General features: G+C 40.2%; 2 protein-coding genes across 4 annotated transcripts; one reads left to right on the top strand and one right to left on the bottom strand.

Annotated features, from left to right (window-relative positions):
- Positions 1-10: 10 nt before the first annotated feature.
- On the top strand, positions 11-4,496 carry LOC115626053 (inhibitor of Bruton tyrosine kinase). Of its 2 annotated transcripts, XM_030521308.1 has the most exons (9): positions 11-194; positions 263-525; positions 581-1,154; positions 1,212-1,339; positions 1,406-1,549; positions 1,614-2,209; positions 2,265-2,388; positions 2,449-3,130; positions 3,204-4,496. In XM_030521308.1, exons 1-9 carry the CDS (start codon positions 30-32, stop codon positions 4,122-4,124), a joined length of 3,597 nt encoding a protein of 1,198 aa, XP_030377168.1. In that variant the 5' UTR covers positions 11-29; the 3' UTR covers positions 4,125-4,496. The 2 variants fall into 2 exon arrangements, with proteins under 2 accessions (XP_030377168.1, XP_030377175.1); XM_030521315.1 differs by lacking the exons at positions 11-194; positions 263-525 and having other exon boundaries at positions 1,043-1,161.
- On the bottom strand, positions 4,422-13,352 carry LOC115626035 (NADPH oxidase 5). Of its 2 annotated transcripts, XM_030521289.1 has the most exons (15): positions 12,481-13,350; positions 10,634-10,728; positions 9,910-10,024; positions 9,754-9,851; positions 9,578-9,698; positions 9,373-9,523; positions 9,225-9,310; positions 9,047-9,171; positions 8,747-8,985; positions 7,371-8,679; positions 6,900-7,305; positions 6,088-6,240; positions 5,656-5,972; positions 4,917-5,013; positions 4,422-4,861 (listed from the first exon to the last, which is right to left on the bottom strand). In XM_030521289.1, the coding sequence occupies exons 1-15, from the start codon at positions 13,150-13,152 to the stop codon at positions 4,664-4,666; spliced, it is 4,182 nt and encodes a 1,393-aa protein (XP_030377149.1). In that variant the 5' UTR covers positions 13,153-13,350; the 3' UTR covers positions 4,422-4,663. The 2 variants fall into 2 exon arrangements, with proteins under 2 accessions (XP_030377149.1, XP_030377157.1); XM_030521297.1 differs by lacking the exon at positions 6,088-6,240 and having other exon boundaries at positions 12,481-13,352.
- Between the last annotated feature and the right edge of the window lie 4,601 nt (positions 13,353-17,953).

Genomic DNA, 17,953 nt, shown 5'->3' with positions numbered 1-17,953 from the left:
AGTTAGTGAATCTGATCTTAATACAAAATATGTCTCTAAAAGCATATGAATATGATTGCACTGCTAAGTGCCATCTGCATCATCATGGAAACACCATAACAGCGGCACTTACAAAACGCTCAATAAATGATAACAAATTAGCAACTTTTCTGGCCAGAACTTGCTGTAATTTCTGCAACATATTGGATGACCTGGTATGAGTTGAGTAAAAATAAAAGTGTATTGAGTGGTAAATGGTGGCATTGGTTCTTTTTTTTTGCAGGGGCGATCTGCCGTACATATGTCTGCGTCCGTAGGACGGTATTTAATACTGGAATGGCTGATAAACCAAGGCGCATTTATTAACGGAAAAGACTTCGAATCTGGCAGCAGTCCGCTACACAGAGCCCTTTATTACGGGTCTATTGACTGTGCGGTGTTATTGATGCGGTACGGTGCTAGTCTAGAGCTTTTGGACGAGGACACACGGTGCCCCTTGCAAGCAATCTGTCGCAAAAGTGATGTTGATTTCACCACCGATTCACAGTGAGTCACAACCAATGGAAACCGTTCCTGATCTAACCCAATAATTTTTGTGTAGAAATGAAGCGCTAGTATGGGGATCCAATAAGAATTATAACATAGGTATTGGCAACGACCAAAACACACACGCACCGCAGGCGGTGGATTTCTTTCGCAAAGCCAAGATTTGGATAGAAAAAATTGCGCTAGGCGCATATCACAGTCTATTTTTGGACAAGAAAGGCCACCTGTATGCAGTAGGGCACGGCAAAGGTGGCCGGCTGGGCATTGGCATGGAGAACAGCTTACTAGCTCCAAAGCGCGTGCGAGTGCCATTAAAAAATAGTGATGAACGCATAATTTGCATAAGTGCATCCCGTCAACATTCGTTGTTGCTCACTAGCCACTCAATAGTATTCGCCTGTGGAGTAAATACTGATCACCAGCTAGGAGTACGCGATGCCGGTGAAAACTTAACACAATTTAAGGAAGTTGTCGCCTTGCGAGACAAAGGCGTAACAAGTCTACTGAGCGTGATAGCCTGCGACCAACATTCTATTGCCTACAGTACAAAAAGTATTTACGTTTGGGGCGCCAACCATGGACAATTCGGCATCAGCCCAAATACTAAAACAGTTTCGATTCCAACATTAGTGAGTGGTAAATTATTCGATTTTTTTATTTTCGAATAATATTTTACACAATCATAGATGAAAATACCCGACCGCATGACAATACGATTTGTGGAAGCCAATAACTCAGCTACAGTAGTGTATGTAGAAACAAAACTCATTATCTTGTTCTACAATGATAAATCTCGTACAATAAAAACACCAAAGTAAGTTAATTCTGCATTCTGTGTAAAAATATGATTTATATTAAAACATTTATAAACATTCTTTAGTTATGAAGGCCTGAAAAGTATATCAATAGCGGGCGGTAACATAAAAAGTTGTACGAAGGGATCCGCCGCTGCTCTGAAGCTTATGATGCTAACAGAAACAAATGTGTTGTTTTTGTGGTATGAACAGACACAGCTTTTTTACAGGTAATGAATTGAAATATTAAATATATTTAATATTTATTCACATTTTAATATTGTACCTTTAAAGGTGTAATTTTTCGCCAATACGATTGCCTGAAATCAACAAAATCCTGTTCAAGTCCAACCAGTTGCTGGTATTATCCCAAGACGGCTGCGTGTATCGAGGCAAAAGCAGTCAAATAGCATTATCATCCGATTTAAATGAAATGTCAAAGCCCAACAGGGATGTCTGGCAAAATAATGATCAGAATCGCACAGAACTATCACGGGACCATATGATACGGATCGAGTTACATCGTGTACCTAATATAGATCGCGCCGTAGATATATTTTGTGATGAAGGCTTTGCTTCATTTGCTGTATTACAAGAGGCTAATATGAAGTATTTTCGCAAGCCAAAATTACCACACAAAGAGCTTAATTTCAAGAAGCTCTACCATGATACCAGTGATTCGGATTCAGTGCATGATGTTGTTTTTCATGTCGATGGGGAAAGTTTTGCAGCGCATAAGTTTATCATCTATGCTTTTTCACCAGGATTGCGAGAACTCATTAAGTCATACTTGAATAAGGACATTTATTTAAATATCGAGCATTTAACATGCAAAATGTTTGAGCTCATGTTGAAGTACATCTACACCTACTATTTCCCAACAGAGGAGGGTGAGTAAAAAAATTGTACGTTTAGAATGTTCTTATTGGTGTTTTCTGCCTATAGATATTGACATTTTAATGCTGAGTTTGGGCCCCAAAAATCCCCAAAATCGCATTGCAGCTTGCCAAATGTTTTATGAGCAACTCAACAATTTCCAATTATCTGATTTGGCTAAATATGTGCATTGGTCAGTTTAGATACTCCCATGAATGTAATACTTATTTATTATTTTTACTATTGTTTGTAGCTACATCAAGGAAATGGTATTTAGACCATTTCCCCGGATTCGCTTTAATCGGTTGCGACGCACAGATTTCCCCGAGCTATATGATTTGCGAATCAAATGCGAAGGTGGAGATATCCTCGAGGCACACAAATGCATTTTGGTCGCTCGCTTGGAATATTTTGAAATGATGTTTATGCACTCGTGGGCCGAGCGCACGACTGTTGATTTTTCAGCTGTACCCAAAGAGTATATGGAGCCCATTTTGGACTATCTATATAGTGCGGATATCGAAAGTTTTTGCAAGCAGAATTACACGGAAACATTTCTGTACAACATGACTACCATTTGCGATCAGTACTTCATAGAATCATTGCAATATGTATGCGAATCTCTCATACTTGATAAGATAAGCATACGCAAATGTGGCGAAATGCTTGACTTTGCTGCAATGTACAATTGCAAATTGTTAAAACAAGGCTGTTTGGATTTCATATGTCAAAATTTGGCTCGAGTGTTATGCTATCGTAGCATTGAACAGTGCGAGTCGAGCACATTGAAATGCCTAAATGATCACTATCGCCAGATGTTTCATAAAGTGTTTGACTATCGACATATTACACCCTTTTCAGAAGCTATTGAAGATGAATTATTGCTTAGTTTTGTGGATGGTCATGAGGTAGATTTGGACTACCGAATAGATCAGGTTCGTTATATAATCCTCCGTTAACTTTTAACTTATTTTATGTAATTTATCAAATTTGTATCAATTTGTACAGGAGAGTATTTCAAAAGAGGCAGGCACGCATAAACATAAGGAGCTTAAACAAAAGCTCGGCTCGCGTCATTATGAGCAACAAGCTATATCTAGTATGATGAAGTCCTTGAGCTTTGCCGTAAATACTGCTCAACAAGATTTAGGAGATCCTGCCCAAACTTGTTCACTCAATGACTCCAAGAACTGGTCACGCGTTATAGACAAAAAGGAGATGAAACGCAAGTTAGCTGAAACCGCATTGAAACTGAACAATACTTTACAACAAGAGGAACAACCAGCCCCAAACTTTGTAGTAATGTCAGACAAGACTCCCATCAAAGAGACCACCCCTACTTCAATTGAATTGTTCGAAAAAAATACATCTATGGAACCATCGACGCCATTAAGCAAGGGCTATGATCTCGATCTCACTTCTCTGACACCTCAAACCCAAAAGCTCTCACAAAAACAACGCAAACGTCTGTCATCGGAGACAAAGAGTGGTACGTCGACAAGTTGGCGTGCTGAGCCAGCTCTGGTAGAACAGCCCACGACTCCGGTTGCTGTGCCTAATGCCTGGGGCATACCAACGTCACCATCAAATTCGTTTACGGAACCCTTCCACTCACCTCCAACCGGCAGCATTGGCGATCCTGGCTCATTTGCTAATATGATGCGTAGCTCACTGCCAACAAGCCAAGTATCGCCGGCTACCACAGAGTGTAGCAACAGTTTCTCCAAAATTCTTGCCGATGAGCGCAAACAGCGAAGCTCCTACGAGCGCATGCGGAATAAATCCCTGGCGCATACACAAATCGAGGAGACTGCCATAGCTGAGCTGCGCGAATTTTACAATGTGGACAATATTGACGATGAGACAATTACCATACAACGTAAATCTATGCCCAGAAGCATTAACTTTAGTACTTGGCTGAATCATTAAACTTGAACTGGATCAGGGGAGGCTGCTAAATAATTATAATAAGACGTATGTATTGTTTTTAATTTTATAATTGACATATGCATGAATTTTATATAGTTGTGTAAATCCCGTCAATAAGAACGCTTCATCGATGATATTATATGTAGAACTCTGAGCCACCTGAAAATGTGCATAGATTTACTAAGCAAATTCAACTATAAATAAGGGACAACACATATCATTACTACTATGTTTATGGCAAATGATAGTCTCTTATATATGTAATATGTAACTACATACATACATATGCAACAACTTTATTATAAATATGTATTTACAGAATACGAGCATGTGCAAACGCTTTGTATAAATACTTACACACAACTGGACAAAAATATTTCCAAAATATATGATTAAACAAAACACATGACATGACAAAAATAAATAGCAATCCAAACGTCGCACAAAGTTGTCTACGACTAATACCAAAACCCGTTGCTTAACTAGGGATGTAGCATTAACTAAGTTCACAATGAGAAAAAGTGAGATTGCTCGATCGATCAGAAACACTCCTTACGGAAAGCAAATCCATACTGATCGCATTTGTAGCGCAGCGTCTTTGCCAATTGGGGTGGACCACAATAGAAGACAGTAACTTTGCCCTTTTTCTGCGCCTGCAGCTGCTTAAATACCTTATCCCAATTGGGGCGGCCAGCATTGGTACGTGTCTTAAGGCCCGTGATAAGATCACGTTTCCCCTAAAAATATGCATTGTTAACGACTTGATTATTTTACACTAGATGTTTCATTTACCTTTTCGTGTAGCAAGTCCAGCGCTAGCTGAAGACCAACAGCTTTCATGTCTGTGCGCTGTAAGGCACTGGTAATGTACATGTGCATGTCTAGAAAGCTAATCAATTGTATGAGATGGTATTAGTAATATACGAGAAGAACGTTAAAGTCGGGCCAATCCGACTCTTGTGTACTCTGTACGCGTGCTTTTCTTCCTCATACATAGTCCTACAACTAAAATAATTGTCGTCCTATGGCAACAAAATGATATAGTACACCAATTTTAATTAAACTGCAGATTATGTTGCGGTATTATAAAGTACTTATAGACACCACAATTGGTTAATAACATACAATGTTTTTTATACCACTTATATACTTTTTATACTAAGCGAAAATATGAAATATGTACTATTACACCGATTTTAATAAATCTTTGGTGATGAAAAGGCATTAAAGAAACTGCGCTTAATATTGCATTGAACCAAAAAATTATTCTATAACAAATAATATTTATCAGCGATCGGTGCTATGGTAGATCATTCTTTTATATGAATTGTAAAAAACATCGTTTTGGAATGGATGAGAAAAATCATTTATGACTTAACGCTACGACAAACGGACAAATGAACATGTCTATAACAGTTTTTCTCGCCATGCCAATCAAATATGGTATTTGCGGATGACATGGAATCTGCCACACCTACTTCTGCCCGTTACACGCTAGAGGGTATAATAATTATCTACTCAAGCTACGTACCGTTCCATGGCGCCGCCTAATTCAGCCTGCTCGATCTCCAGCTGTGAGAGCAAGTTGACGAACCACTCGAAGGAGCGCTGGTCGCGATTAATCCAGAAGAAATCAACTTTCCGCAGATTCATGACACTCTTCGGTATCTCGCTGGCCCACTCGAAATGGCATCGAGGACAACTGTGTCGCACCTTCCAATACCTATGCATGATCGATTGCAGTATGGAGGCAAAGGGCGTGACGCCAATGCCCGTGCCAATGAGGACGGCATGCTGTGCCCCAAAGATGTGACTCGATGGTGCGCCATAGGGGCCATCAATAAAAATCTTGAATCGGCAAGTAAAGATATATAGAGATTTCAAACGAGTTAGTATTGCACAACTGCCCAGTGTGTGAGTGTGTGCATATGTGTTTATGTATGTATGTGTTTGTGACCCAAACCTCCATTACACCAGCATCGAGTGTGACCTTGCCACCGCTGTTAGATGTGGAACTGCTGTCGCCATTGCTGCCACGATTTGTTATGGATGTGGACAATGTGCGCAAAAATGTAGGCTGCCGCCTACGCGCTTTTCTACTGCCTGTTTGTGTATCCTTCAGCAAAAGAATATTTTATAGATAGATGGGTAAATGGGTAAGGTACATTACTAAAGTGTTAGACAAAGCTAAGCAAGATTAAAATGGTCAGACCATCATTTTCAAATAATTTGCACATAAATTTGTGCTATTTTACGTGAGAATTGCTATATGTTAGCTTAAAATTACAATTTGCTAAAATTACGTTTGCAAAATTTAAAAACTTTGTGTGCAAATTATTTGCCTGTCCGACCCAAAGTTACAGCTAAAGCATCAGTTTACAAATAAATTGCTGACAGAACTAGTGGGTATTTATTAATAGTAAGTTTAATTTAAAGAGAATTACATTTTTTTGCCCAAAGTAAAGACTATTGATCCAAATGGAGGTTTCTAGTTTATAAAAAAACTGCCAAACAGGAGGTAAAAAAAATTTATTTTTAGATACTAAAAACCAAAAAATTGGAATACATTTTTCAAGAATTATGAGAGCTCATAGTGGAGGAGTGGGTGTGCACCGAAAACAATTACAATCGCACTTAGCTAGTATAGCCTTTTATACTTTGGATATGTCAAGTCTTCTATGAAAATACATACATAGTTTATTTTTCGTCTTCTCCAATTAAGAGTTCTGTCAACAAAATGTGTTACTACTTAGTTAAATAATTTATGAGACGTACCTCTAGGGGCTTGGAAACGGCAAAATCTTGTTCCTCAACGCTGAGTTTAGTCAGCTGCATTTTATCCATAGACTCATCTGTCGTGCCACTTAATTTATTTGAAGAAGCCCTTTCATAGGCTGCGCCATTAACCTTCTTACCTTTGGGCATTCGTCCCTGCTCTGCATCGCTTGTTGTATAGGTGGCCGACTCGGCGGTGTGGTTCGTAAATTCCTCATCGTTGTTGTCCAAGCTGGGTGTCTTGAAGGCAATGATTGTAGGCTTGTTACGCATATAGCGAAAACTTTGGGCTAACGACTTATTTTGTGGACTGAGGTAGGCCAATCCCACGCTGTGAAGGCGCGTGCGACGCACGCGTTTATCATCAAACGAGCGTTCCGATTCGGAGCGACCCAGGGCGCGCAGGCTGAAGAAAGAAAGAGATATTTATAAAAGAGGTAGCTATAGGTGGTTTTGGTTAGTTGGACATACGTTTTGAGTCTGCTGCGCTTTTTGCTCTTCCCACTGATATCGGGCAGTGACATGCTTTTCTCTAGAGGTTTCTGTCTTTTATCTTGCCGTTGGCCAACCGAATCATCGCGATCGTTAACAAAACTGTTGTTTGTTATGCCAGCCTTGGTCTTAACATCTGCTTCTTTCCGGGAGAACGTGCGCTGCAACGTCTTCTTAATGCTTCGAATACGATCCACCCCTGTACCACTGGAAGCTGAAGTGGTACTTGGACTTTCTGTCGCCAATTTGCTTATGCCTCTATTTTGTCGAGGCGGACGAACGGGTGGCGTATGCGTCAACGGGTTGACCCTCGAATACTCTATGCTGGATATGTTGCGAGATAGAAAATCAGTTTGCGGCGTCGATGTCGAACCCCCAATCCCGTTCCTTGTGGTGGTCCTGGCACCCTCACCAATCGCTGGATTGCGCACTTCATTAAGCAGCATGAAGCTAGGTGTGGGAATGGCATGCATGTGCTGGGGAATCACCTCGCCCTTGTGCAGTCTCTGCTGCTCCCGTTCGAAGTAATGGTATAGACGGTTTGTCCATTCGCCTACGGTACGTATGTGTAGCCACATGTAGTCCTCTTGTTCTGGTGCCGAGCTGATGGTAAATGGATGCCACTCGTAGTTGGCAATGGCCGGTATGTTGACGAACACATAGTCCCCGGGTCGAAAATTGAAATGAAACGGTCGTTTTATGACCAAATGTATAACCTTTGAGGGTAACAGAAGACCGGAGCTGATGTACGTCTTGCCGTGCTCTCCACGCATCCACACGTAGCGCAGTATACGTTCGATAATATAGACTAGTCCCGGCAACAAAAACCACTTCCAGAAGTTGGGTCCGTGGAAGAGCGTCAATATCCAGAAGGGCACATACAACAAATGCGTCCAGTAGAATACCTCAAACGAGCCTTTTCGGCGAACAAAGGGCTGCGAGCAAATAAACATGATGAACAGTATGACGAAAAGCGCGACTCCTGTGGGATTCGCACATCCTGGAATAAGGCCAAAAAGTCCTGGCCGATCGGTTAAGAGCCACTCGCTTATCGTGTAGTGGCCGGCATTAATATTCGGATCATTAATAACAATGATGGAGAAGTTAAATAAATGCATGATCGTGTGGACCAGACTGAGAACTGAAATGGTGATGCCGGTAAGCTTGTGCAGGTAGACATGATGATCCAGCGGCAGATACGAAGAAAGCCCTCGAGAACGCAAATAGGTAAGAGTGTGTCGTAGCATCAGAACCAGTACCCAGGCGCAGTTGAAGTTTAAGCATTGGCCTACAATTACAGGTGGACAAAGCAGTAAAAAAATATTCAGTAGTTTCGTTTAATCTATCATTCTTACCACAGGCCCTGGCTAAGATGACGAAGCCATTGCTGGCACGATATTGTATGGCACGGGAGATAAATAGGCAAATATTCACAGCAATGTAAAAGAAGAGATACGTGACAAACACTTGGTTGTTCTTCATGTAAGCAAATGTCAGCTGATGAGGTATGGGTATGGAGTTCCACAATTTAGACTTAGACTTCTTAGCTGCCGCATTTGGATCCTCGCCGATGGGCACAAGCCAGCGATCGATGCTTTGTAGATAATTTGATTTCACAATTTATTGATTTAGGGTCCCTCATTTTGTAAACTTACGTAATGCTCAGGTTTTCCAGCAGACCGCCGTGCTTATTAAGTTGATTCTTTAAAGCTTCGTAAGTTATTTCACCGCTATTATGAGGATCGGCATCCTCAAACATGGCAGTGGTGAGATCTTCAATCTAAAGAAACATATATAAACTTTAAAACATAAGCTTATACAATCGAAACTGACCTGATCCTCTGAGAATTCCATGCCATTTTCCATAATACAATGTCGTATGACATCATGCAGCTCCTTGTGCTGTATGAGACCATCACCTTATTAGAATTTAGAAGGATGAATAACTATTGAAAAAATAGGCCAGAAGAAGAGTATTTACCATCAATATCATAAACTTTAAAGAGAAATCGTATTTTATCATCAGCCGACTGTCCAGAGAACTGATGTATGGCATCTATAAATTCTTGTAATGATATTGAGCCTGAATTGTCCTTATCGAATATTTGAAAAACACGTTCCGTAAAAAAAGGCTGCAAAAAATGGTTGTCATGGTTGTTCAAGAAAGAAGAATATACTAGGCTTACGTTTTTTGAGGTCACAATTTTGTTAAACTCCTCCCGTCGAATTTCCTGCTCATTCCCCACAGTGTTTCGAAATAGTTGCTCGAGTCTAGCCAGAGAGCTTTTGTCAAAGCCTGTACGTGGTCTGCGTTGAAAGTCTTAGGTTTGAACAAAACATAAAGTGTTGGATTAAATCTTACCTTGAGTTGGTTAAATGCGATATAAATTCCATAACTTGATTTGTGGACACTAAACTTGCGCCATCTGTATCTATAAGACGATAGAGCTTATCCAATACCTGCATAGAATAGTGATATTATCATTTTATCATTGGCTATAACATATGGTCTACTTACGCCGCGGGTGTGCCAAATATCACAAAAGTTTTTAAAGGTCACTTCGCTGTTCTCACCACAGATCACATAGGCCACAGACTCAATTTGCTCCGCAAAATCCATTTGTCTGTCGTCGCTGCAAACAGATCCGGACAAGCCATTAACTAACTGCTGAAAAACCCTTACAGAGACATAGAAAATGTTTCGCTCTGCATGTGTATTTCAATGACTTCATTACGCCAAGCGCGTTGGCCAGGCATGCGGACTATGTAAGCTGTAGTATATGTTAACATACAACAGCGATAAAAATCGCCAAGAAAGTCTAGCTAGCACTGGCATTTCAATTCTTTCAGCCAAAGGCGGTAATAGGCATTTGCAGTGGCTGCCACAGATGCGACGCCATCTGGAATGTCTGGAGCGCGCCTCCTCTAACCAGCCACCAGCAACAAGCCGCCGATATCGTACACACCAGGTAGGTAGCCAGCTAAGTAGGAAGGCAGGTCGTTAGGTAGGTGCGTGCACCAGGCAGGAAGGTGGCGGGAAACCGAAACGGCAATGGCAACACGCTGACTGCAGCCGCAATCAAAGTGCCAAGACAGCTTTTTGCTGGTTACGGGCTAATTGTTTTGGCACTGCTTTAAAAGGCAAATGAAAAGCCACAAAAAACCGAACATCGTGCTGACAGCCACCAAAGCTTGCTAATTATGGGATAAGAGAAGGAAATAGAATTCGATTTTCCACTTACGTTAGACGCCCCTTGAGATGTTCAATCCAGCGATCTTGCAACAGATAACCATTTTGTTCAAGATCAAAAAGCTGAAATAGCTTCTGCTGAAATTCCTGTAAGAATAAAGGTAAAATTAAGTTAATAACGATAATATTTATATGATTTCAGAGGTCATGGAGATAGGGAGATCATACTTGTAATATACTTGTATAATTTACATACCCTAATCAATAAATATAACATAACGGCCTTACCGCTCGACTAACACTGTTTGCCCGAAAATAAATAAATAAAGTAGAGTGATATTCTTAACTTGTTATTTATGTAAAAGAACTTGCAAATACAAATTTCGGGACTTTAGCTTTCATATTTATTATCATAGCTGATAAATAAACAGAGGTATGAATTCGAAAGTTATATTAATTCATTCCATTATGTTTTCCACTCATTTTTCCTATTACTTGTATATATAATATTTCTCAAATCTAAGGATCAAGCGCATTGGTCGTTGAGTACAAGTAAGTTTCTGCTTTAAACGACATTAAGCTCGAATTATACTCTTTTGGAACATATCCTACCCAGGAAAACCTTCTAAGCTTTAGAGGCACAAACAAAATTTCCAATATTTCCGCAAAATAAAGTACTGCAGCCGCACTAGTTGTACCTTGCTCAATAGTGTAGATTGTGATTTATGTCCGGTTTTCAAGGGTTGTCCACTTGAGAATTCAAATTAACACTTAGCCGCGTGCTTCATTGTGCTAAGTTATTTATAATGCGCCCATTGTTTATACATTCGATTGGTTTATTACCCGTTAAAAGGCTAACGCTCAATTGAAGAAATATGTACTATGTGGGCGATTGTTTATGATTGTAAAACACACTATGGCTGAATTCTACTTTGATAAAAAATGGAAATTAATGGCGAACAGTTTCGTTTACTTATTTAGACATTATTGATAAAGTATGTGAAATAAATAAGACTAATATTTCTATATCGAGAATTTGCAAAATTTTCAAGCAATCGAGGTTTTAAATTCAAAGAATTTGAAGTTAATAAATAATTGAACATTTGCGCCTGACTCATCAACTCTTATTCACAAATTGTCTGGCTAATTATTTTTAAAGCCCAATGACATTCAAGACATGTAAACATAACGAATAAAGCAATAAACCCATTCAGGTTAGTAGTCAGTATGTAAAATAGATATCTTTAATAACACTCTGCCTCCCGATTAAGCAGACTTTGCAGAATTATTTCAGTTATTCAGCGCGCATTTTTAATGTTAACCAACTATGAGGAAGAAATACCATGAATAAATTTATACTAACTCATTACAAAATATTTGAATAGCTTGGACCAACCCAAGCGATGAACTATGCAACACGGGTTAGAATATATAATAGCTAATTAATAATTATAATTTTATTGGCAATCAATCTCACGATCATATTGTCTGCATACATATGTGCATGCTTACTTTAGATGCAGCTAAGCAACAATGAAAACAACAACATTGATAATAGTAATAATAAAAAATAAATTAAAAAAAAAACAAAATGTGCATATTTTATTTATCGGATGAGTTGGGCTGCGACTGGTCGAACAACTTTCTTGTAGCCCAAAAAAACCAACAAAACATACGCTTAAAAAAATGAAAACAAATCGAAACGAGTTTTTTTTTAAATTTCAGATCGGGTAAAGGACCAATACATGCTGGAACACAAATATGTAGCACAAGGTCAATAATTTGTGGTTGGCCCAGAATGCGAGCTTCAGCGTCGACGTGGAATTTGCATGAGCCACTAATGAAACCAACTGATATAATTAACTTGGCTACACGGGAACTATCGAACCACCAACTTACCTCATCAAGAAATAATTTGCGAAACGCTTCACGTGTGTGTTTCCCCTCATCGAAGAGTGCACTGCATTCAGATATCAATAGCCAACGCTGTTTCTCCCGCCGCGCCTCCAACTCCATAGAGCTGCAGTTTTTATCTAAATTGAGGTTGTGTCGTTCCATGTACAAATTCGATTGAAGTTTATTCACTTCCTGCTTGCCACTAGCAATCAGAATGCTCGGTGACGCAGCATTAAGCGCAACGACACTCTTCTGAACTGCCATTGGGCTGGGATCAACCTCATCCAGTTGTAGTACGGCGGGCGCATTATTAGGCTCATCGACTGCGGTGTTATATGGCACACTTTTTGGCGGATTTTCCACACTACGAAACGATGGCCTATCATCGTCATCTGAGGATGATTCCGCGTAGTCACGCGCCCCATGTAATCTCTCGAGATAATGGGCCGCTTGCTGCAGCACGTGACTCACGGCGCCGTGCTCTTCACGACCTGCATTTTGTGGCTCAATTTTTGTTGTTGCTGCTGTTGTTGTTGTGGTGGTATTAATGGGTAGCTCATCTGAGAATGAGACTTTTTTGGGCGAACGCGACGGTGTGACAGGTACTTCAAGGGATCTGGTCGAAGACACCGAACCCCGATGGTTGTCAGGCGCATTTAAATCCATATTTTCCATATTGTTTGTAAGGACCCTAGTTTTTTTACAACATTATAATATATTTAAAATAATTAAAATGTTTCACTTTTCACTTCACTAGCGCAACAGTCCAGCAATTTTTATAAATTTGCAATGATTTTTGCGCTCTGCAATGTTTCTTTGTTTTGAATTTTGTTTTGTGATTTCAAATTACCGTTGGCACCTGACGCGCAAACGCAGCACATAGGCGACGTCGACGATTTAACCGTTAAAGATAGCAGAACTTAGAAGCCAAGCAGAGCATACAAAAGCACACGAATCGTGCACAACGAGCAACGAGTAGCAACTGAAAGCGAAAGCCCACTGACACGATCGTTGTTTGGGGCACAGCACGAACAGCGCAACGTGTGGTCTTCGGCCGTGTTACCGAATCGCCTTTGGGGCTGTGAAACGCGTTCAAGTTCTGCAGTCGACGATCAACGTGCTAAAATATTAGTTTATACTTGTATATATTTTATTTTTTGGTTTAGTGTATATTTTTCGCTGTTATATTTTTTCAAAATTTTGCTTGCCATGTTGTTATACATTTGTAAAGAAAATCCACCAACTTCTGACAAACCAACGACGACAGGCGGATGATTTTTTAGCGTAGACAAACGAGTAACGATTATTTGGCATACAACAACAACAACCAATGCACTGCTCGCTTCTGCGACTGCGTCGCTGCCGCTATCATCGGCATCTCCATCGTCAGCGGAGTTGATATTCTAATTTGGTTTTTGCGATTCATGGAAGCCGCTTGTGAGACAGCCATCGCATGTGTACTTATGATAAGAAGAGCAGGCAAATAATTCAGTGAAGTAGCTGATTCAACGTCTTCATTCTTCAATTTTTAATTTCAATGCTCGTGTTGTGTAATAATTAAACTTGTTTATGTGGCGAACGTGTCTGTTTCCGAATTCTGTGCTGGGTGCATTTGTAATACATTTTTATGGTATGTATGAGTGTGAATTGGTGCCGTTGGGTCTTTGTTGGAGCTTTCATTACGATTGGGTCAACAATGGTCTGATCTGGTCTAACCTCACGGAAATAAATAGTTGATTGAGCTGCCGACTAAGCATGCGCCCTTAGGCTTAATGTTCGAGCTACATTCAACAAATTTTTGGAATCAAATTTCAATCAAGCTTCAACAGCGCTAACCAGTTCAGCATCTACAATACACAGGTGTGTGTACATGCATGTATCTCAACCATAAAAAGTCATACAAAAATAAACAAAAATCAATGTTTTCAACGCGCCGAAGACGGTATGCCCTTGTAATCATGTCATAATGATACCTAGCTATGAACATTCTGTTGTTTAGCTAATAAACAACTTATATAATTGCTCATATTTGTATAATAACAGGTATTAATTATTGTCATTTTGTTTTGCAGGTGCTTGTTTGGCGTTATTACAGCAAGGACTTCCCATAATAACATCTTAATTGAAAGTAATGGGACTTAGTGCCTTTAATTTATTGACTTCTTTGATGGCATCTTCTGAAATATAGGTAAGTATGTAACATTTTTACTTGAAATTTTTCCCTGAAGTATCTGAAAAAAAATATTCATTTTACGTAAACCGTTTTCGTATCCAACAAAATATAGCCACATATATAATATATATATGAACAACAGCAAACATTAAATATCATTTCAATTTTTAATAAATATATTATAATAATTTTTGTTAGCATTTAAAGTGGATTTGTTACGCAATTTTAATTATAATAATTGTATAATATTTTTATACGTCCATCTGAATAAACATTTGAAGGAATGTATATTCAAGCATGCACCCGTTTCATTTCCCATTTCTATTAAATTACATACTTGTATATGGTTAAAGGGCATGTGTTCATTTCAATCAAATTAATGAATTCAAAACACGATGACTCAGTCTTTCCTTTTTTGGATATGGGAACATTGCGTGCTCAATTTAATAAAATTCGGGAGCGGGAACAGGTCTTAAAATGATACAGAAATTTGTTGAACATAAAAATAATGGAGTTTTATTATTTTAATTGTACAGTTCTCAATTATTGTTTCTTTCTTTGGTCTTCGGCTTTTGACTGTATTTTTTTCAATATCTTTATCAAAACGGCCATTCATTTTTCCAGGTACTAGTCGAACGTAAGAGTATTAATACGGCCAAAAATATATTTGAATGAAGGTCAGGCATGATTGTAAGATTCAAAACAATACATAAAATAATACACAGTTTAGACACTTTCAACTTGAAATATTTATTATTGGAGCGCCTCTGCGTCAGCTGTCAGTCCGTCAGTCAGTCAGAGAGTTTTGGTGTCGTTGAACTACTGAGAGTTTCGTATTAGTCCGTTTAACACTTAACCATAACACCTTGGAATAATCGTGCAACAACTCTCACAGTCAAAGGGCAACCACCTCTGGGGCGGCATATCATTTATGTGGAGTAATTGAGCAGCTCTTGTTTTCCGCAATAATTGTACAATATTAATATGCTTAACAATGTGTTTAAGATTAACAATAAGCAATACAAGATGTAGTCATGTGTTTGTGTTCTTTTGATTAATGATTTGACTGCCTGGCCTTTGTGGCTTTTACATTTTCTAGCCCTGCCAGTAGTCGGACACAAAATGGCGTCGTCCACTGCCACAGCATGAAAATTAACATATAGCCAGTCAGTTAGCTAGTCAGGCAGCCATGTGAGTCGACCAGATTGTGTCACCACAGTCGCCGTCGTAGTCGTCGTCGTAGTCGTCGCTGTCGCAGTCAAGTTAAGCAAGCAAAACACGCAGCGGTCTAATCTGGCGCTGCATGTGTGACTTGCTGGGAGTATCTGTATCTGGGCATTGCATCTAAGCTGCCAGAGCTGTTGCTACTACACACACACATGTCGCGAACCATCATTCACGATATCAAAGACTCACATCTCTTGTAGGCTGCCACCATTTTTTTTTTCTGCTTCCTTTGTACATTTTTGGTTCGGTTTCGTGTCTTTATTGTTATGGTTGTTAATTGTTGAAATCGCCGCAGCACCAGCCATCACTGCCATAATAGCCTTTCATACACAGCGGGCATTTTTGTGGTAGCAAGTCACATTGGCCAGCTCCCGGGGGAGTCTAGCTATGCAGTTGACCGCATGCGGTGGCGTAGGCAGCTGGATTTAATTGAGCGATGCAATTAATTGCAGCCCAACAATTGACACCATGGCGGCCAATTAAATTGGCTTTCACTAACGCTAGAAAGCATCCACATCTACGGCGTCTGCCATTTTGGGTGGTCTATTCCATGCAGAGCGCTGCTGACAACTGACAAAGATATGTGGTAGTTGCAACAGTTGGCATGCAGATTGATTTGCTCGCCAACATGCTGAAAAATTACAAGTACAAGCGTTGAGCGTTGTAGGCAATTTTCCAAATGACTGCAACGATGACTTGACCAACTGGTGGCCATGGCGAGCCGAGCCCCACTACAGTGTCATCAATTTAAATTAAGTTTCAGGCATTATCGCCACACATGCCTTAGCCAGAGAGCACACGAGATGTGTCGTCTGTCGTCTCGGCAGTTTCATCATTATCCAAAACATGTCATTAGGCGGTCTAGAATCCTGTTCTGAGCAGCAGCAGCATCAGCATCAGCCTCAGTGTGCTATCAACTGCAGCGGCATTCCAAGCCAGAGATTGTGCGGCTGCGACTGCGCTGCCACAGCCCCGGCCTGAACCGATGTTGCCTTCCTGCCTTGTTGCGTACGAGCAACGGAAATTGGTCACAGACTCCGCACAGACGCCGTCGAGTGCGAACGGGCGCAACGGCAATGGCAACGGCAACGAAACCAAGTCGAAGTCGCAATCGCAGTCGAAGTCGAAGTTTTGTCTTGTCGCGAAAAAGGTCTATATACAGAGCAAGACGATGTCGTCGCAGCTAAACGTAACGCTAATTAAAATAATTGAAATTTCTCACGGGAACCAAAGGATAGGGTTTTGTAACGATTATTCGAGAGCTTCTCCCCTCCCTTCGTTATTTCTAACCATATCCAACCATATCCGCGTTGTGAGCTCAACTAATTGCAAATTGATTTCTATGCAACTGACTGCGACATGTCCAACAATTGAATTGACAGCTAGCTCTTGTTATACCTTGATGGACATTAACATGGACCATGGCGTTGGTGGCAACAACAACAGCAACATATTTTTCTTCTCTCAGCATAAATGCATAAATTTCATTTGTGGCTGCCACATCACAAGTTAGTTAGATAAATTTAATTTGAACACGCAGACAGCTCTCTAGACTCTTGACTCTGGGATCTGGGATCTGGCGGCTGGTCTGATCACATTTGGGCTTAAGGCCTGTAGCGTCGTCATCGCAGCTGTCACTCTGCTGCCTTTTGCACTTCGTTGCAACGTGCAACTAAGTTGGCTGGTTGCTCGGTATGCCGCCTGGTGTTGGAACTTAAATTAAATGTCAGCTTAGTTAGCTGCGTAAATAATTCAACGTAGGAACAACCCAGTTGATATTTTTACCTTTTTCAATCCAAGGCAGGAAATGCATGACTCGGCCTGACTGCTGGACTGCTAGACGGCCAGCCTGTCGGACTATCCGACTGCTGGACGGACTGACTGACTGCATATGTGTATGGCCATTAACTAGATCGAACTATGCGATAACTGACCCAAAGATATTTGCCATAGTTGCTGTTGTTGTTGAAATCGAACAGCCGTTCGGCAGTACAAGTATATATCAATCGAACTAACGCACCAACAGAGCACAGCAACGTGGCCGTAAAGTTGTCGAAAATGATTTGCAGATCAAGA

This window comes from Scaptodrosophila lebanonensis, unplaced genomic scaffold (assembly GCF_003285725.1).
Source record: "Scaptodrosophila lebanonensis strain 11010-0011.00,11010-0021.00 unplaced genomic scaffold, SlebRS2 tig00000001-arrow-pilon, whole genome shotgun sequence".
In the NCBI taxonomy this organism is placed as follows: Eukaryota; Metazoa; Arthropoda; class Insecta; order Diptera; family Drosophilidae; genus Scaptodrosophila; species Scaptodrosophila lebanonensis.
This window is presented reverse-complemented; position numbering and strand designations above follow the sequence as displayed.

Coding starts and splice junctions, on each gene's coding strand:
- LOC115626053 (XM_030521308.1), top strand. CDS start 30: ATGTCTCTAAAAGCATATGAATATGATTGCACTGCTAAGTGCCATCTG. Junction 1,550..1,613: donor CAGACACAGCTTTTTTACAG/GTAATGAATTGA, acceptor GTACCTTTAAAG/GTGTAATTTTTCGCCAATAC. Junction 2,389..2,448: donor TTGGCTAAATATGTGCATTG/GTCAGTTTAGAT, acceptor TATTGTTTGTAG/CTACATCAAGGAAATGGTAT.
- LOC115626035 (XM_030521289.1), bottom strand. CDS start 13,152: ATGGAAAATATGGATTTAAATGCGCCTGACAACCATCGGGGTTCGGTG. Junction 9,172..9,224: donor TGGAATTCTCAGAGGATCAG/GTCAGTTTCGAT, acceptor ATGTTTCTTTAG/ATTGAAGATCTCACCACTGC. Junction 8,680..8,746: donor CATCTTAGCCAGGGCCTGTG/GTAAGAATGATA, acceptor CTGTAATTGTAG/GCCAATGCTTAAACTTCAAC.